Source organism: Notamacropus eugenii, chromosome 2, assembly GCF_028372415.1.
Source record: "Notamacropus eugenii isolate mMacEug1 chromosome 2, mMacEug1.pri_v2, whole genome shotgun sequence".
Lineage (NCBI taxonomy): Eukaryota > Metazoa > Chordata > Mammalia > Diprotodontia > Macropodidae > Notamacropus > Notamacropus eugenii.
In genome coordinates, this window is record NC_092873.1 from 91408976 (window position 1) to 91425439 (window position 16464).

Here is a 16464-nt window from a genome sequence, read left to right on the forward strand (position 1 = left end):
TATTATAGAGAATTGCAGATAACATTGTAGAAGGAGTAGGAACATATACAGTAGAAGACCAGAGGACAGAAACTGAAGTGAAAGAGGATGAGTGTGTAAAAAAATAAGGTTTGGGCAAGGGTAGGGGTGGAGAATGTTTTTCCACAATCTGGAATTCAGTATTATCACAAGGACCACTGAGGAATTAGTACAGAGTTAACAGAGGATAAGAGTAGCTCCAATGAGAAAAGTAGGAGAGTATATAATGCTCTCAATCTTGACTCACTTCCGAGTCTCAACTTGGGGTCTCTCACCATGTGATGTCCCTGGGACTCAGAAAAAAGTAAGAGCTCCCAAGGCAAGGAAAGCAGCAAACTGAGCCCTGCTCAGTATACACAGAATGGTGACAACTCAGAGACAAAGCAAAGCAGCTCAAATCTTATTTTGCTTTTGTTTTCTTCGCTAAAAAATAAAAAGAAAGAAGAGTAGAAAAATGGCTAACAGGGATTTGAAACCTAAGATAAATGAAAAAACAATAACCAGCTATCCTTGATGAGTTAAGAAAAATCACCAAAATCCCACATGATTCATAATTCAAGAAACTAGAAAAAAAAATGGCAGATGGGATAGCTGCACCAGTGTCAGGGATTTTTGTAAGATAATGGAGAAATGGAAAAGTACTAAGCAGTACTAGAAAAGGAAAAATGTTTTCCCAATATTCAAAAAAAAAATAAAAGACAGAAAATGGAACCTACAACCTTATGGGTCAATGAGCTTTACTATATTTCTTCAGAAAATTTCAGAATGTACTCTTAGGAACAGCAATGAATTTTCAGAAAAGGAAGCAATGACATAAAGAGTCAGCATGATTTCAACAATAGGCCATGTAGTGATCAAAGGTCATGAACAGTTTTCAGCAGAACTACAATGGTAAGAGAAATTAATGGTAAGAGAAATGTAAACTAAAACACTACTTAGTTTTCACCTCACACTACAAAAATGAACAAAGATGATCAAAAACAATTAAAAAAACACAAAACTTCCACCATCATTAAGAGGAAATGTTGGAAGGGCTATAGGGACACTGGCACTGTTGATGGAGTTCTGAATTGGCTCTCTCCCACTCTGGATAATAACTTGGAATTATGGGAGAAAAGTGACTAAACTGTCCATACTCTGTAACAGGGCTCCCACTTTTAGGCAGATACCCTAAGGAATTCAAAGACAGAAAAAAAGGTCTAATACATACTAAAACATTCATAATAATACTCTTTGTGGTAGCAAACAATTAGAAATAAAGTGATACCCATCAATTAGGGAATGGCTGAAGAAACTCTGGTATGTGAATACAATGAAATATTACTGTGTAATAAAATATGAATGAGGAAGAGAAACATGGGAAGACTTGCATGAATGGATGTAGAGATAAATGAGGAGAGTGAAAAAAGTATACATGACTACAACTACATAAATGGAAATCACAAGGAAATTCAACTAAATACTGTATAATTATACCAAGTTTGGTCACAGAGAAGAGTTAAGAAAAGATACTTCACTTCTCTGCACAGGTGGGAGAAGATGGGTAAAAATATTGCCTATATTATAGAACAAGATCAATGTATTGGTTCATTGTGGTGAAATCTTTTTTTCCTGTTTCTTTTTAAAATTTTGGTTAAAAGGCCTATCTTGCTGAGGGAAGGAGGAGAAGGGATATACTGGAAATGTTTTTTTAAAAAGGTAACAATTTTTTAAAATCATTACAAGGAAATTAAATTCGAAGTCATTTTCAAATGTAAAAATAGCTTCCTCTCCTAAGAGCAGAGAGATGGGAGAATATTACAGCAGAATGTTGTTATACAGTAGTCACATGCACTTACTGTCCTGTTTGTTTATGCTAGCTGCTTTTCTTTGTCACAAGAGTTCAACTGGAATGGGAGGGAGAACATGAAATGATTGTGATATAACAACAAAATAAATCAATAAAATTGATTTTATACTAAAATATAAAGTATATATATGATATATTTAGTATAAAATAAAAAATAAGAAAATCAGTTTAAGCTTCACAAGTTGGCTTTTGTTTACTTTACAAAATCAACAGGAAGGTTCAAACCAAAGAGTAACTTAAAAGACAGTTTAATAATGAAGTTATTTTTAATAAAATCTAATATAAAATACTATTGCTTACCAAGTTGTTTCTATTGTTTAAATTATCATCTGTAACAGCACACCTTATTAACAGCAAATACATAGTAGCATTATCAGTCTTAAATGAAAGTCAGTATACATATTAATAGTATTAAAGGCTTAAAATTTATATGACTGATTTTAAAGACTAAAAAAGAGAATTAGAATGTTGTAATGAAGATGTACTTTCTTCTAATTCCCCTTTTAATTCTCTAGAGGAATGAGGAAATAGTGAACTAAAAAGAAAAATTATCTCAGACTAAAGAGGGAGAGAATATGAATGTGTACCTTTTTTAAATAGAGTGAAACTCCCAGTAGCATTTACCTCACAAAGTTTTTCTGAGGTTCAATGAAATAATGTACATCTACTACATAGTAAACCTTCCAGTGGTGTGTATTTTGATGTTTCAATGGGTCTGTAATCTTATCAATAATGGTAATTCCCTGCAACAATGCAGATCACCTCTATATTTTCTCCTCCTATGAGGCTCTTATATACATCAACCCATAAATCTTCCTCAATGGACCCATTCAATGTTCTAGGGGACTTCCTCTAGCCCTCTTGCCATTGTGTAGGTATCAAAAGCTACATGAATGGCCCATTTCCTTTTTTGGACACACAGCTGTGATTATCATCTACAACACCAATTTCCAAATGGGGTCATGAAAAGTTAGACACAACTCAAAACAAATGAACAACAATAACTTATTTATGCCCATCATGAAACTCCATAATACCTTCTGAGTAACCAACAACTTTAACTTGACAACACCGAACTACTAGTGTTAAAAAAATGATGGGTCTTGGCTTCAGGGAGAAACTTAAAGAGTCCCTGATGTGATTACTCTCATTCAATCCATGTATAGCCAATCAGCGGCAAAGTCTTGTCAATTTTATATCCACAACATTTCTCATTATCAATCTACATTCATTCACACCACAACTGTCCTACTTTAGGCCCTCAAAGGCAGCGAGGTGGCACAATGGTTAGAGTCCTGTGCTTGGAGTCAGAAAGATCTTAACTCAAATCCAGCCTCAGGCACTTATTAGCTGCATGACCCTGGGCAAGTCATTTAATGCTGTTTGCTCAGTTCCTCCTTTGTAAATGAGCTGGAGAAGGAAATGACAGACCACTTTAGCATCTCTGCCAAGAATAATCTCAAAATGGGTCACTAAGAGTAAGACATGACTAAAACAACCAAACAACAACAATTAACACACACACACACACACACACACACAAATCAGTGTCACTATCTGACAGATCAGATGTCATTTGTAATTCCAATACATACATACATACATACATATATATATATATGTTCTATAATTATAGAATCATAGATTTAGAGCTGAAAGGGACCTACAGGTCATCCAGTCAACCTCAACCTCCTTATTTTATAGATAACAGATGTCACACTTAGGATTTTTTCCTGAGGAGAACAATCAATCAACAAGCACATATTAAGCTACTGAGTGTGCCAGTCACCATACTCAGTGTGAGGGACACAGACAAAAATCCAAATCTGCTTGCCCTAAAGGAGCATATTATTTCGTTGGGTGAAACAACATGTGCAGATATGAATAGGAAAATATATGCAAAGTAGGCATAAAGATAGACTGGACCTGTGATTTAACTGGTATAGAGAGAACCCGGTGAGAAGTTTCCTCTGTTAAAATGCAAGGCAAGAGAGGGGGTCAAGGCAGCCTGGGGTTTTGAACTGTTCATGTAATGTAATGTAATGTAATGGGAAATGTTCAACAAAATAGTACAGTAAATCACAGATAATGTTGGTGTGTGGTGTTCTAAGTCAGTATGTGGCCCACAGTGATCTGTTTCTGTTTGAGTTTGACCCTGCTGGACTGGAGCACTGGCAAGGTTAAGTGACTTGTCAGGGCAACACAGCCAGTGGAACTCAGAGGCAGGAACTGAGGCCAGGCTTTCCTGGTTCAGAGAACAACTAACTCTCTACTATGCCACACTGCCTCATATACAAAGTAAATACAAGGTAAATTCAAAGCTGGCAAGTGAGATCAGAGATACTTGGAGGATCAGGAAAGGTTTCCCATAAGAAATAATACATAATAGCTAAAAGTTACTCCTTGACATTTGTGGGTTTCAGATTTGTGGTTTTGGTTATTAGCAGGTGGGCCATCGATAATTAAAAGGAATTTTTATAGATTTGTGATGTGCTGCTGTGGAAAATTGCAAATGATGCACACATGTAAAGAGAACTAAAATCATTTACTAAATCACCAATGCATAAATATTTTCTCTCTTACTATCATGTGCATATATTCCTAAATTAGAAACAGTAAAATCTTGTTCAAAGTTTCAGCGTACTGAACACAGGCTAAGCACTCTCTGGAAATGCTTCCTCTCTGTTTCTCAGCTACCCAGAATCAGGCACATGATTTTCTCCTGAAGTGATCTTTGTTTATCTTGAGCTGTGAAGAAAAAAAATCCCTGCAGCAGTTGTTGCAGCCAGCAGCTGCAAAGACACTGCAGTGTGTGAGGTACTAATCTCTCATAGAAACGCCAACTATTTCATGGTTGCAGCGTATTTTACTTGTTCTCTGTGTTGAATAAATCTAAGCAGAATTAACAAAAATAAAGCTTTGGGGTGGGCCTAGAGTTATTCAGAGTTTTTCACATTCATGGGAGTCTTGCATCCCGAGCCCCCACAAATGTAGAGTGATAACTGTAATAATAATAGCTAACATTTATATATCGCTTACTGTGCGCCAGGCACTGTGCTAAATGCTTTACAATGGTTATCTCATTTGACAACAACCCTGTGCAAGACAGATGCTGTTTTTAATCCCATTTTACAGTTGAGGAAACTGAGGCAAACAGGTGCCTTGCCTTAGGTCACACAACTAGTAAGCGTCTGAAGCCAGATTTGAATTTGGGAGTTCCTAAGCCCAGGTACAGAGCTCTAACCATTGTGCCACCTAGGATTTTTAAAATGTGACATCTAATTCAACCAAACTAAAGTGAAAAAAGACAAGAAACCCTTCTGCAAATGCTCAAAAAATAAGAAATAAATTACTTTATGACTGCTACTATTAGAGAAATAAGATAGCATTTAACAAAGGAAAGTCAGACCCTCTAAGGCTTAGCCCAAGAAAACATTGTGATTCAATGCAAAAATATTAGAACCCGGGACCAAATCTGGACCTCTAAGATCTGAGGCAAACACTTTACTTCACATACCTGTTTGCTCATCTGTAAAACAGGGGTGTTAGAGACTTAATGTCTAAGGTTCTTTCCACTTCTAAACATTGTAATCCTATGAAGATTGTTAAAATGGCCATCCCTAACCCCAACAAAAGACAGTTCTATTTAATTATAAAACAATTTGGGGGTGCAACAAGATATATATTTTCATCTCTCATGAATGGGCCTGGCCTAGAGGAAAGAATGGATTAGGTAAGCTCCTAAGGTTTCTTTCACTCCTAAAAGTCCATGATGCCTATATTAAATGCAATGGAGATCTATATCACCTCCTATGTTAGTTTTTGAGAAAAAAAAAACTACTTTAATGTAACATAGAATGGTTATAATTATCCCCAACTTTACACTAAAAGCAAACAGAGTTCTGAAAACTACAATCTTCACTAAAGAAAACAAGATAAAGAGTGATCTTTGGAATAAAAGAATAACATAAATAACATACACCAGTTTCCTCTCACCTAAAAAGCACGAAAAAAGTGAAGAGAAAAAAATGTTTTTAGCATGGTAGATATTCACATAAAACTACACATATCTTACATGTCTGTTTGGTATGACTTCTAACCTTCTATTAACCTCCTTGAGGATGGAGACTAAGACTTCTAAATTCTGCACAGCACCTAACACATTATGTGATAAGCATGATAACTAAAAATAAGCAATATATAGCATAGCACATTAGCACACTTCTTTTGCTTACTAAGCTAAATTTAAATCAAATTATCAAGGTAAAAGGAAATAAATCTACCCTTAAGAGTAGGGTAGTTTATCCTACTCTAAACTTATTTAAGCTCTATATTTGGGGACTGTTTAAAAGATGCTACACAAGTAGGTTCAGTGAACAATGAGTGCTCCTCATCTAGGGTTACAAGATGACAGACTCACCTCCATAGTAGAGTCCTGTAGCGGTGCACATACGCCACTGTCCCTGATACATTCCTGCTATGCTGGGACTGCACATCTGGACGCTGACATCTGCAATCTCTTGGGGTTCTAATGATCTCACCATCACCATGTTCACATGTCCAAATTGGTCTCCCCCAACATACTTAAGACAAACCCCTGGTGGCCAGGCCTCTGTTCCTGAGTTCAGAAAAAAAAAAAAAAGGTTAAGATATTACTGATTCCATGGTTGGTGTAGCTTGCAACATGCCTGCAACCTGAAATAACTGCTCAAACTTTCTAGTCTCCTTCACACACACAAGCTGTTTATTTCCTAGGATTATACCGTTTCTACAACCAGCCAGAAACAATAAGCATGACAGCAAATAACCTCAGATCAATAAACGAGTTCACATCCTCAAAAGGACTCACAAGCAGAAGTAAAACAAGTGCTCAAGAATAAAGAACTCAAAAGCCTAACAAGCCCAGGATATGTCATCATCATCAGCTACACTAAGAAACTGCAGGTACCAAATGTGTCCAACTACATTGTTAATCCTTTGGTGGCTTCACTTAACTATTTAAGAGTTACTGTATGGTCTGCAACTTCTTAAGTTGAAGATGAAAATGAAATTGTCATTTTGTTCATCCTTGATTCTTCAATTTACTAACCATTCTGATTTGTTGAGGGCTGGGGCAACCAAGGTCATACCCATATTTCCTATTTAAATAATTGGTATCACTTCTATTCCTTTCCTGTGTCCTCTTAAGTAGAGAGACATGAAATGTGACAGGTGAGCCAAATGGTAATTCTATGTTCTTGGAGTTGATACATTAGTAGGAAAGAAAAAAACCCAATGCTATTGTTCTGGCAACCAGTGTAGATGCTCCTACTGCCAAGCTGTACTGAGAGATTCTGGAGGCTTTGGCCAACAATCCTCCAGGATATGGTGCAAATAACAACAACAACAACAAAAGCTTTGGCAAAGACCTGAAGACACAGAAACACAGTGCTTTTAGAATATATTTTTACTGATTTACAAAGCATCAATTTGGTAAAAAATTCAGGGCCACAATGTGACTGACAGGAAGCCTCCCTGTGACTAATATCCTTTTCCATCCTCTTACATGTATTACTCTGTTTTTTCTTCTGTAGAAGTCAGAGTCTGATGCTTATGTCTCTAAGGAAGCAATTAACTCCAATGATTGGGAGTTATCTGGCAGATCAAAAGCTTTGGACTTAGGCATACCATACAATAAAAAGTAGTGAGCTATAAGAGAAAAGAAGGTATATATAATGATAACTGTCAGCAAAGTCTAGATAATTTGGAGGTAAAGAGGCTAGCAAGCTAAGGTAGCTTCCAGAGAGCTGGTTTATCACAGTCAAATTCTAGAGTTACAAGACAAAAGAAAATGAAGACTAAGAGACAATTCTACTTTAATTGGAGGTCCTGAAACAGTTCTACTTTCTTATTTGGTGATCAAAGCAGCCTAGAAGAAGGGGGATCTAGCTTAGATTAGGAGGTTTAGAAGATATACCTAATATGAGAAGACCAACTTAGAAAAACCAAGAAGAGAAACTCTTACACTGGAAATAGATACATTCTGAGGAGTAAAGGGAAATCTAGAACAAGGAAATTACTAAAATACCTAATCTGGAGATAATGATTCTTTACACAATTATCGATCAATCTATCTATCTATGATTTAGTGATTTTTTTCCAATGATTGATTTAGTTTGAGATACTTAGTACTGAAAAAAGGTACACAGTTGAGCACAAGGAATGAAGTTCTACAGTCTTAACCTGAAGTAGAATTCCTCCCCCCAAAGCATAAATTGTAGTGGATGTAACTAAAGGAGAAAGCCTCTTGGAGAAATTTTTTTTTTTATTTCAACATGTCTCCTTAAGCAAAAAACGTGCTAGAGAAGCTTCTTTGCTGGACAGAAAGCAAAATAATCAGTGACGGCACTACAGCCAATATACTAACAACACACCCAAGTAATATTTTTATTTCTACTGTATTATACAAGATATTTGTGTCCTGGCAAGTATATATTCAGGAGGAGAAAAGTAGCTGATGAAAAACAATTTAGTGGAAAAGTAGCTACTTATCAGACCCCAAACACATGACTGGGAAGTATAAGAATACAGAGAATCACAAAATAGGCATTCTGTTTTGGGTAATTTTTAATTCAATCCTAACAGCAGACCCGTTTATAAGAAAGCTCAAAGAACTTAGAAATTTGTTCTAGTTAGCAAAGCAACTTCTGTGGACAAGAGTGACACCTGTTTTAGGGTACAAGCTTATTTGTAAGATATTATACCAAGGAAAATAACAAAAGATTACAAGCAGTATCATTTCAAAAAACGTAGCTGAGGAAAAAAAATGAGGCTATAGAGATCTTGGTATAAAATCTAGTTAAGCTGGCTCATCTCAAGAATGTATGAAGATGGGAAATTAAACCAATCTGCCAACATTTTTACAGTGATGTATTCTCATTGGTAACAATAGTGGGAGAATACAAATGTGGCACAGTTCCATCTTAGTATCTGATGTATGCGAATTAATTATAACATTATATATGCATATAATATATAAATTAAATAATATATAAATATATATTATTATATATAAATATAATACATAAATAAATAATATAAATATGATAAAACTGAGAATAGCAGCTAGACTTTAACAAGTATTTATGGAAAAAACTTGTGCTGGAGGAGGCAACAATTTTTACACACACACACACACACACACACACGTGCCGTGCATAACCTATACCATAATGGTCATTTTTACTTCACCATTTCATGACAAGGAAGGTTGCAGAAGTATTTTTCAGTACAGAGACAGACAAATGGAAATGATATAAAAAATAAAGGGCATCAATTTTTTAAAATTTAAGTAACCAAGAAAACATTAGCAATTACTGATTCACACACTTGCTTTCTTAGCATTATATATTTCTTTCTCAGCTATATAAAATTTTTATGAAAAGGCCCTGTGCACACTGAATGCAAACTTCACAAAACCAAGAGAAGAAAGGAGTCAGGTTCTGTATATAATTTTTCACTTCATCTTTACATTCATATGATTGAAAGGTATACAGAATAGAAGAGATCCCACTGGTTTGGTTTTTTTTAAAGCATGGTAGAATGAAATATAATCTTGAAAGCTTCCCTTAGAGAAAACATCTCTCAGATATACAAGAAAATTATACGAAATTCCACAAATTCCAGAGATTATCCTGTCAAACAATCTGAATATCAACGTCAAAATGATATGTTAACCAGGAAGAGAGGAAGATATATAATGTTTGCAACAAGGTATTCACCAATGTCATGGAAGATCTTCTGCATAATAAAATCTAAACAAAACTAAAAGCTAAACTAGTCATAATTAAGTCTCAAAAACACAAAAATTTCCTATCGATGGCAAGAGTCTCCAAATCTTCTATTTGTAGATGACAATGTACAAACAGCACTGATTCCCTAAAACACCATAAACCTCTTCAGTGAAATCCACAGTGATATATTGGGGGTGGGGAGAGAAAGGGGAAAGGAACAATTAGCACCATTATGTGCTAAGTACTTTCACAAATATTGTCTCATTTGAGTCTCACAATAACTCTTCAAGGCTATCATCCCCATTTTTCAGTTGAGGAAAATAGCAGTGAAGTGTTTTGCTTGAGATCACACAGCTAGTAAATTGCCTGAGGTCAGATTTGAAATCAGGTCTTCCAGACTCCAGGCCCAGCACTCTCTCCTCCAGGTCATCTAGTTGTCTCTACAAGTTTGGTCCAACCACAAATAATGGGGTGAAAAAACAAAGCATATCAAAGACATTATGTCCATATTGTGATATATCCACTGAATTAATGCATCAATATGTATACCTTAGACCAATACTGCAAATGAGTAATAAGCTAGACTCAGAACTGAATAAGAGTAAATAAATTGCGCTAGACTGAATACACTGAGACACAACACAGCAATTGCAAGGATCCCCAAACTGGTCTTGGTTGCCAAAGCTCTTCTCTCTAACAATATTCTTCCAAGAGCACTATGCCTATGAATCAATGACCAACAAAATCCCTTAAGATTTAAAATTAGAAATAACAAAAACAATAAGTGAAAAATGTAAGTGGATGAAAGCAGGCTAAAATATGTGACATGACAATTTGGATGCTAAAAGTGGACTAAAAGGAACTAAAAAACAAGTATGATAAAAAAAGAAGAGGGGCTAGACATTCAAAGTGGTATATTATTACCCCAACTCCAAAATATTAAGATAGCATTAAGATAGCGAAGGACCCCCCACAAGAGGTTTGCAGGTCTCTCCGGAAGAGCTCCAATGTATTGCAGTTTAAATTTTTGTGTGAAATTACAGCTCTTTCAAATTGTGTGCATTCTTTTTTTTAATCAGTTTTTACACAACAGGAACAATCTGGGCACCTCTACAAAGCTATTTTATAAATAGATACATTTCTAGAAAAATAAAATCACATTTGCACTAAAAGCCGAAGCAATAAAACTACTTTTAGAATTTTCTAATTGACAAGAAAGGTTTTAGTCACAAGTAACTTGGAAAAAAACAACACTTCAAATACAAGGAGTCCAATTCTCAACATTCCTTAAAAAATCTGGTGCATAAATACAGGCCCTGAAAGTCAGGTCAAAATCCAGGAGTTCAGATACCTCATTCACTTCACAACTTGACATTTTAGCCACTTCTGACACTACTTTCCCAATTAATCTAACAACTATCTAACTGCCTAACCATGACTTTATCTGGACTTTTATAAACTTAGTCATCTTCCTGCAACATCATATTGAACATCCTTAAAAGGGACTCCAAACAGTTTATGGATTAAAAATCAATCAACAAGAACCTATTATGTGTCAGGTGTGTCCTAGGTGCTAAAACTACAAGTTCATTCATAGGAGCTCCAAAATTTTGAGCATAAGCCATTAGTTGAAATAAATAAGGTCGCAATTTAATTTTTTAAAAGTCTAATTTTTGGAAAAAGTAAATGGCTTCTAAAAAGCTGCTGTCATAATAGAGAGAGAGATTAAACTTAGGGTCAAAGACAACATTTGTTTTCCAACCAGATCTTTCCTTCTTAACTGGTTATGGGCAAACTCCTACACTTTTTACTCCCTCTTCCATAGACGGAATAAGATTTCTTGCCTTAATATCACTGACAAGTATGCAAGCCCCAGTGAATAGTTTTCAGGATTATCCTTGTGGTCCCAAATGACAAAAACTTTGAAAGGAAAACTGACACTCCCAACCACTCAGTTTTGCTCAAAAAGACACCTCTTCTACTACACACTGGTAATACCCTGAAGGTGAAAACTAATTAGAGCAGAACTAAAATGGGAAGCAGGAGCAAGTGAAGTCACTAGCAAGCTTCTCTTTCTTTCCCATTTCCTACGTGGAAGTTCAAATATGTTTATATGCTGCCAGGTCACACATGGTTGGGTGGAAGAGAGTAGGAGAAGACCTCAATTTCTTTTCCTAGTCAGGGACATTGATATTTTATGGTACTGATCTTTGTTCATCAGGCAGTACAAGAAAATGCTGCCCCCCCATGTTTAAGAAGAAGAAAAACAAAGTTACACAATCATATAGCTCAAGTTAAAACATTTACCTCTTACTTTTATTAAATTTTAGTTTAAGGAGAAACCAAAAGTTGTGGGCGAGGGAAGCTCCCTGGCCACACATTTACCAGAGTTTTGTATCCGCCACGTTTTTGTAAATTGGGTGTCAGGAGGTATCGATTCCCCTTCTCCTATGGTAACATCCTCAACAAAGGACATAGAGGGCACGCTGATGTTTGGACTCTCAAAATCATAGTAGGCTCCAATAGCTGCTTGCAGGTTCCTGGAAATCAAGAGAGAATGCAACACACTTCAGTCCCAGTGGAGTAAAGCCTCCCTTAAGAGAATTAAATCTACCCTTTAGAAAGCTGCAGTAGTTCACTACCAAACCCAATGGAAAAAGTTTCTTCCTCAGAGTTTATGACAAATGCTCATATTCCTAGAACAGGTCTTCGGCTCTTATGGCTGTCACCATATAACAAAAGAAAAAGTACTACCCTAAAGAAAAGATTAGGGGGCGGAGCCAAGATGGCGGAGTAGAAAGACGCACATACACATAGCTCCGAACCCACAGAACGGCTAGAGGGGATCAACTCACGGTGAATTCTGCACCCAGAGGCCACGGAATATTGGAGCGAGGGAGATTTCTGTTCCAGAGAGACCTGCAAACCTCTCGCGGGGGGTCCTTCGCGCTGTGGACTGGGCGCCAGGACGGGGAACAGAGGGCAGCCCTGCCGTGGCCACGACACCGTGAGGAAAAGATCCGAGCGGGCTACGGGGACAGGATCTCCAGCGGCCACGTGGGTCCCCCCACCCACAGAGGGACCTGCAAACCTCTGGCAAAAGGTCCGTCGCGCTGCAGACGCGGAGCCCAGCCCAGACCTGCGGCGGCCGCGGCTCCAAGAGGTACAGATCCGAGCAGGCTTCAGGGATGGGATCTCCAGTGGCCGCACAAGTCCCTCCACCCACAGGTGACGGGGGTCGGTGAGAGAGTCTCTTTGGCGGGTCGAGAGGGGAGTGGGATGCCCCCATGGCTCGGCCCCCCCCCCCCCCCAAGATAGAAGCTGAGAGGCGGCTGCAGACAGGGGCTCCCAAAGCGGGCGGGAGCCTGGATCCATTGTGGAAGGTCTGTGCATAAACCCCCTGAGGGAACTGGGCCTGAGAGGTGGCCCTGCCCCACCTGACCATCTGAACTTAATTCTCACACTGAATAGCAGCCCTGCCCCCGCCAAAAGCCCTAAGGCGGGAAGCAGCATTTGAATCTCAGTCCCCAAACGCTGGCTGGGAGGACCAGGAGGCGAGGTGGGTGTGAGGAGAATATTCAGAGGTCAAGCCACTGGCTGGGGAGAATGCCCAGAAAAGGGAAAAGAAATAAAACTATTGAAGGGTACTTTCTCGGAGAAAAGACACTTCCTCCCTTCCTTTCTGATGAGGAAGAACAATGCTTACCATCAGGCAAAGACACAGAAATCAAGGCTTCTGTGTCCCAGCCCACCCAATGGGCTCAGGCCATGGAAGAGCTCAAAAAGAATTTTGAAAATCAAGTTAGAGAGGTGGAGGAAAAACTGGGAAGAGAAATGAGAGGGATGAAAGAGAAGCATGAAAAGCAGATCAGCTCCCTGCTAAAGGAGAACCAAAAAAATGTTGAAGAAATTAACACCTTGAAAACTAGCCTAACTCAATTGGCAAAAGAGGTTCAAAAGGCCAATGAGGAGAAGAATGCTTTCAAAAGCAGAATTAGCCAAATGGAAAAGGAGATTCAAAAGCTCACTGAAGAAAATAGATCTTTCAAAACTGGAATGGCACAGATGGACGCTAAGGACTTTATGAGAAACACAGATATCACAGAACATAGCGAGAAGATTCGAAAAATGGAAGATAATGTGAAATATCTTATTGGAAAAACAACTGACCTGGAAAATAGAATCAGGAGAGACAATGTAAAAATTCTGGGACTACCTGAAAACCATGATCAAAAGAAGAGCCTAGACATCATCTTTCATGAAATTATCAAGGAAAACTGCCCTGAGATTCTAGAACCAGAGGGCAAAATAAATATTCAAGGAATCCGCAGAACACCGCATGAAAGAGATCCAAAAAGAGAAACTCCTAGGAACATTGTGGCCAAATTCCAGAATTCCCAGGTGAAAGAGAAAATATTGCAAGCAGCTAGAAAGAAACAATTCAAGTATTGTGGAAATACAATCAGGATAACACAAGACCTAGCACCCTCTACATTAAGGGATCGAAGGGCATGGAATAGGATATTCCAGAAGTCAAAGGAACTAGGACTAAAACCAAGAATCACCTACCCAGCAAAACTGACTATAATACTTCAGGAGAAAAAATGGTCTTTCAATGAAATAGAGAATTTTCAAATTTTCTTGATGAAAAGACCAGAGCTGAAAAGAAAATTTGACTTTCTAACACAAGAATGAAGAGAACCATGAAAAGGTGAACAGCAAAGAGAAGTCATAAGGGACTTACTAAAGCTGAACTGTTTACATTCCTACATGGAAAGACAATATTTGTAACTCTTGAAACATTTCAGTATCTGGGTACTGGGTGGGAGTACATACACACACATGCACACACGCACACATACATAGAGACAGAGTGCACAGAGTGAATTGAAGAGGATGGGATCATATCTTAAAAAAAAATGAAATCAAGCAGTGAGAGAGAAATATTGGGAGGAGAAAGGGAGAAGTTGAATGGGGCAAATTATCTCTCATAAAAGAGGCAAGCAAAAGACTTATTAGTGGAGGGATAAAGAGGGGAGGCAAGAGAAAAACATGAGGTCTACTCTCATCATATTCCACGAAAGGAAAGAATAAAATGCACACTCATTTTGGTAGGAAAACCTATCTCATAATACAGGAGAGTGGGGGACAGGGGCACAAGCAGGGTGGGGGGGAGGATGGAGGGGAGGGCATGGGGAGGAGAATGCAATCCGAGGTCGACACTCATTGGGAGGGAAAGGATCATAAGAGAATAGAAGTAATGGGGGACAGGATAGGATGGAGGGAAATATAGTTAGTCCTATACAACACAACTAGTATGGAAATCATTTGCAAAACTACACAGATTCGGCCTATACTGAATTGCTTGTCTTCCAAGGGGAAGGGGTGGAGAGGGAGGGAGCTAAAGAAGTTGGAACTCAAAGTGTTAGGATCAAATGTAATGTTCTTACCACTGGGAAATAAGAAATACAGGTTAAGGGGTTAAGAAAGCTATATGGCCCTACAGGACAAAAGAGAAGACAGAGACAAGGGCAGAGAGGGAGGATAGAGGAGAGAGCAGATTGGTCACAGGGGCAACTAGAATGCTTGGGTTTGGGGGGGGGAGGAGATAAAAGGGGAGAAAATTTGTAACCCAAAATTTTGTGAAAATAAATGTTAAAAGTTAAATAAAAAAAAAAAGAAAAGAAAAGATTACCAAATACCAAGAGTAATATGCTTCTGCTTGTTTCTCATACTCACAGAGGCCCCAGGACAGGTGAGGTATGGGATCAGAAGAGACACAGACATAAAGAGAACCAGAAGTTGTCTGTACTTATTACTTTGAGATATGAAAAGAAAAACTTTAAAATTTAAACAACTCCTTGAAAGTCTAATCACGTTACTACAAAGCACACAATACAGGACCCACAATTACATTAACACCAAAGGTTAAAAATTATACAGACTGCCAAATCTCCTTCTCTCTCTCTCTGTCCCTGTCTGTCTGTCTGTCTCTCTCTTCCCCACTCCAATCATCCTAAAGAGTACATATGACCAAATCATTCCACTACTCAAAAAAATTCAGTGGGTCCTTATTGCCTCTAGAATACATTACAAATACCTCTACTTGGCACTAAAGTCCTTCATAATCTGGCTCCAACGTACAGCCTAGTAACACATTACTCCTCACACATACGCTCTGCACTCCAAACTGAACTATTTGTTTTCCCTATTATGAAGCATTTCACCATCCAGAATGGAATATTTCACAAAATCCTCTCCCCCTAGTCTGTCTTCAAATTCCTACATCCCTTTAAGGTTCTGCTCAAGTGCCACTTATTTCAAGAGGCCTTTCCTGATCCCCCTAGTTGTTAATAAAAACAACACACTTCCACTACATGGTATTTATTTTGTAAATATTCTTCACTTACTTATCAAGGAACTTGTTATGCTGTCCCTTGCCCCTTTCCACCCTCCCCCAGCAGAATCTACGCTCTTTGGGAACAGTCTGTTTTATTTTGTATTTGTATCCCAATGTTTATTGCATAATACATACACTTAATAAGTCTTGTTGATTTTTCAGTTTGCAATCATTTCTTTCAAAACATTTTTTGTATGTTTTATTTTAAAGGAAGCAATATTTCCTGCTGTCATTACGATTGTTTCTTATTTCAATTCCTCAAGAACTGCTGTTTCCTTTCTGCTCCCTTGGCTGTAAAATGTACTTTAAAGTAAAGAAGCTATTTATGTCCCTAGGCCTGCTGCCAATTCCCTTCTCTGTCTTGTGTCACATTTCACCACTTGGTCTCGACATGAGGATGAGACTCAGAGCCTGCAAAAGGTTAC

The 16464-nt window shown here is 37.9% G+C and overlaps 1 protein-coding gene across 8 annotated transcripts in view; it reads right to left on the reverse strand.

Moving 5' to 3' along the window:
• ILRUN (inflammation and lipid regulator with UBA-like and NBR1-like domains) overlaps positions 1-16464 on the reverse strand; it is a 117041-nt gene that overhangs the window by 45486 nt on the left and 55091 nt on the right. For all 8 annotated transcript variants that reach the window (XR_011974174.1, XR_011974177.1, XR_011974175.1 and 5 more), the window contains exons 2-3: positions 12025-12179; positions 6288-6485 (exon numbers count right to left, since the gene is read on the reverse strand). Coding sequence is in view for 5 of the 8 variants with exons in the window: in XM_072641811.1 (XP_072497912.1) it covers positions 6288-6485; positions 12025-12179 (353 nt within the window). In the remaining 3 variants the exon portion in view is untranslated. The remainder of the gene's footprint in view (positions 1-6287; positions 6486-12024; positions 12180-16464) is intronic.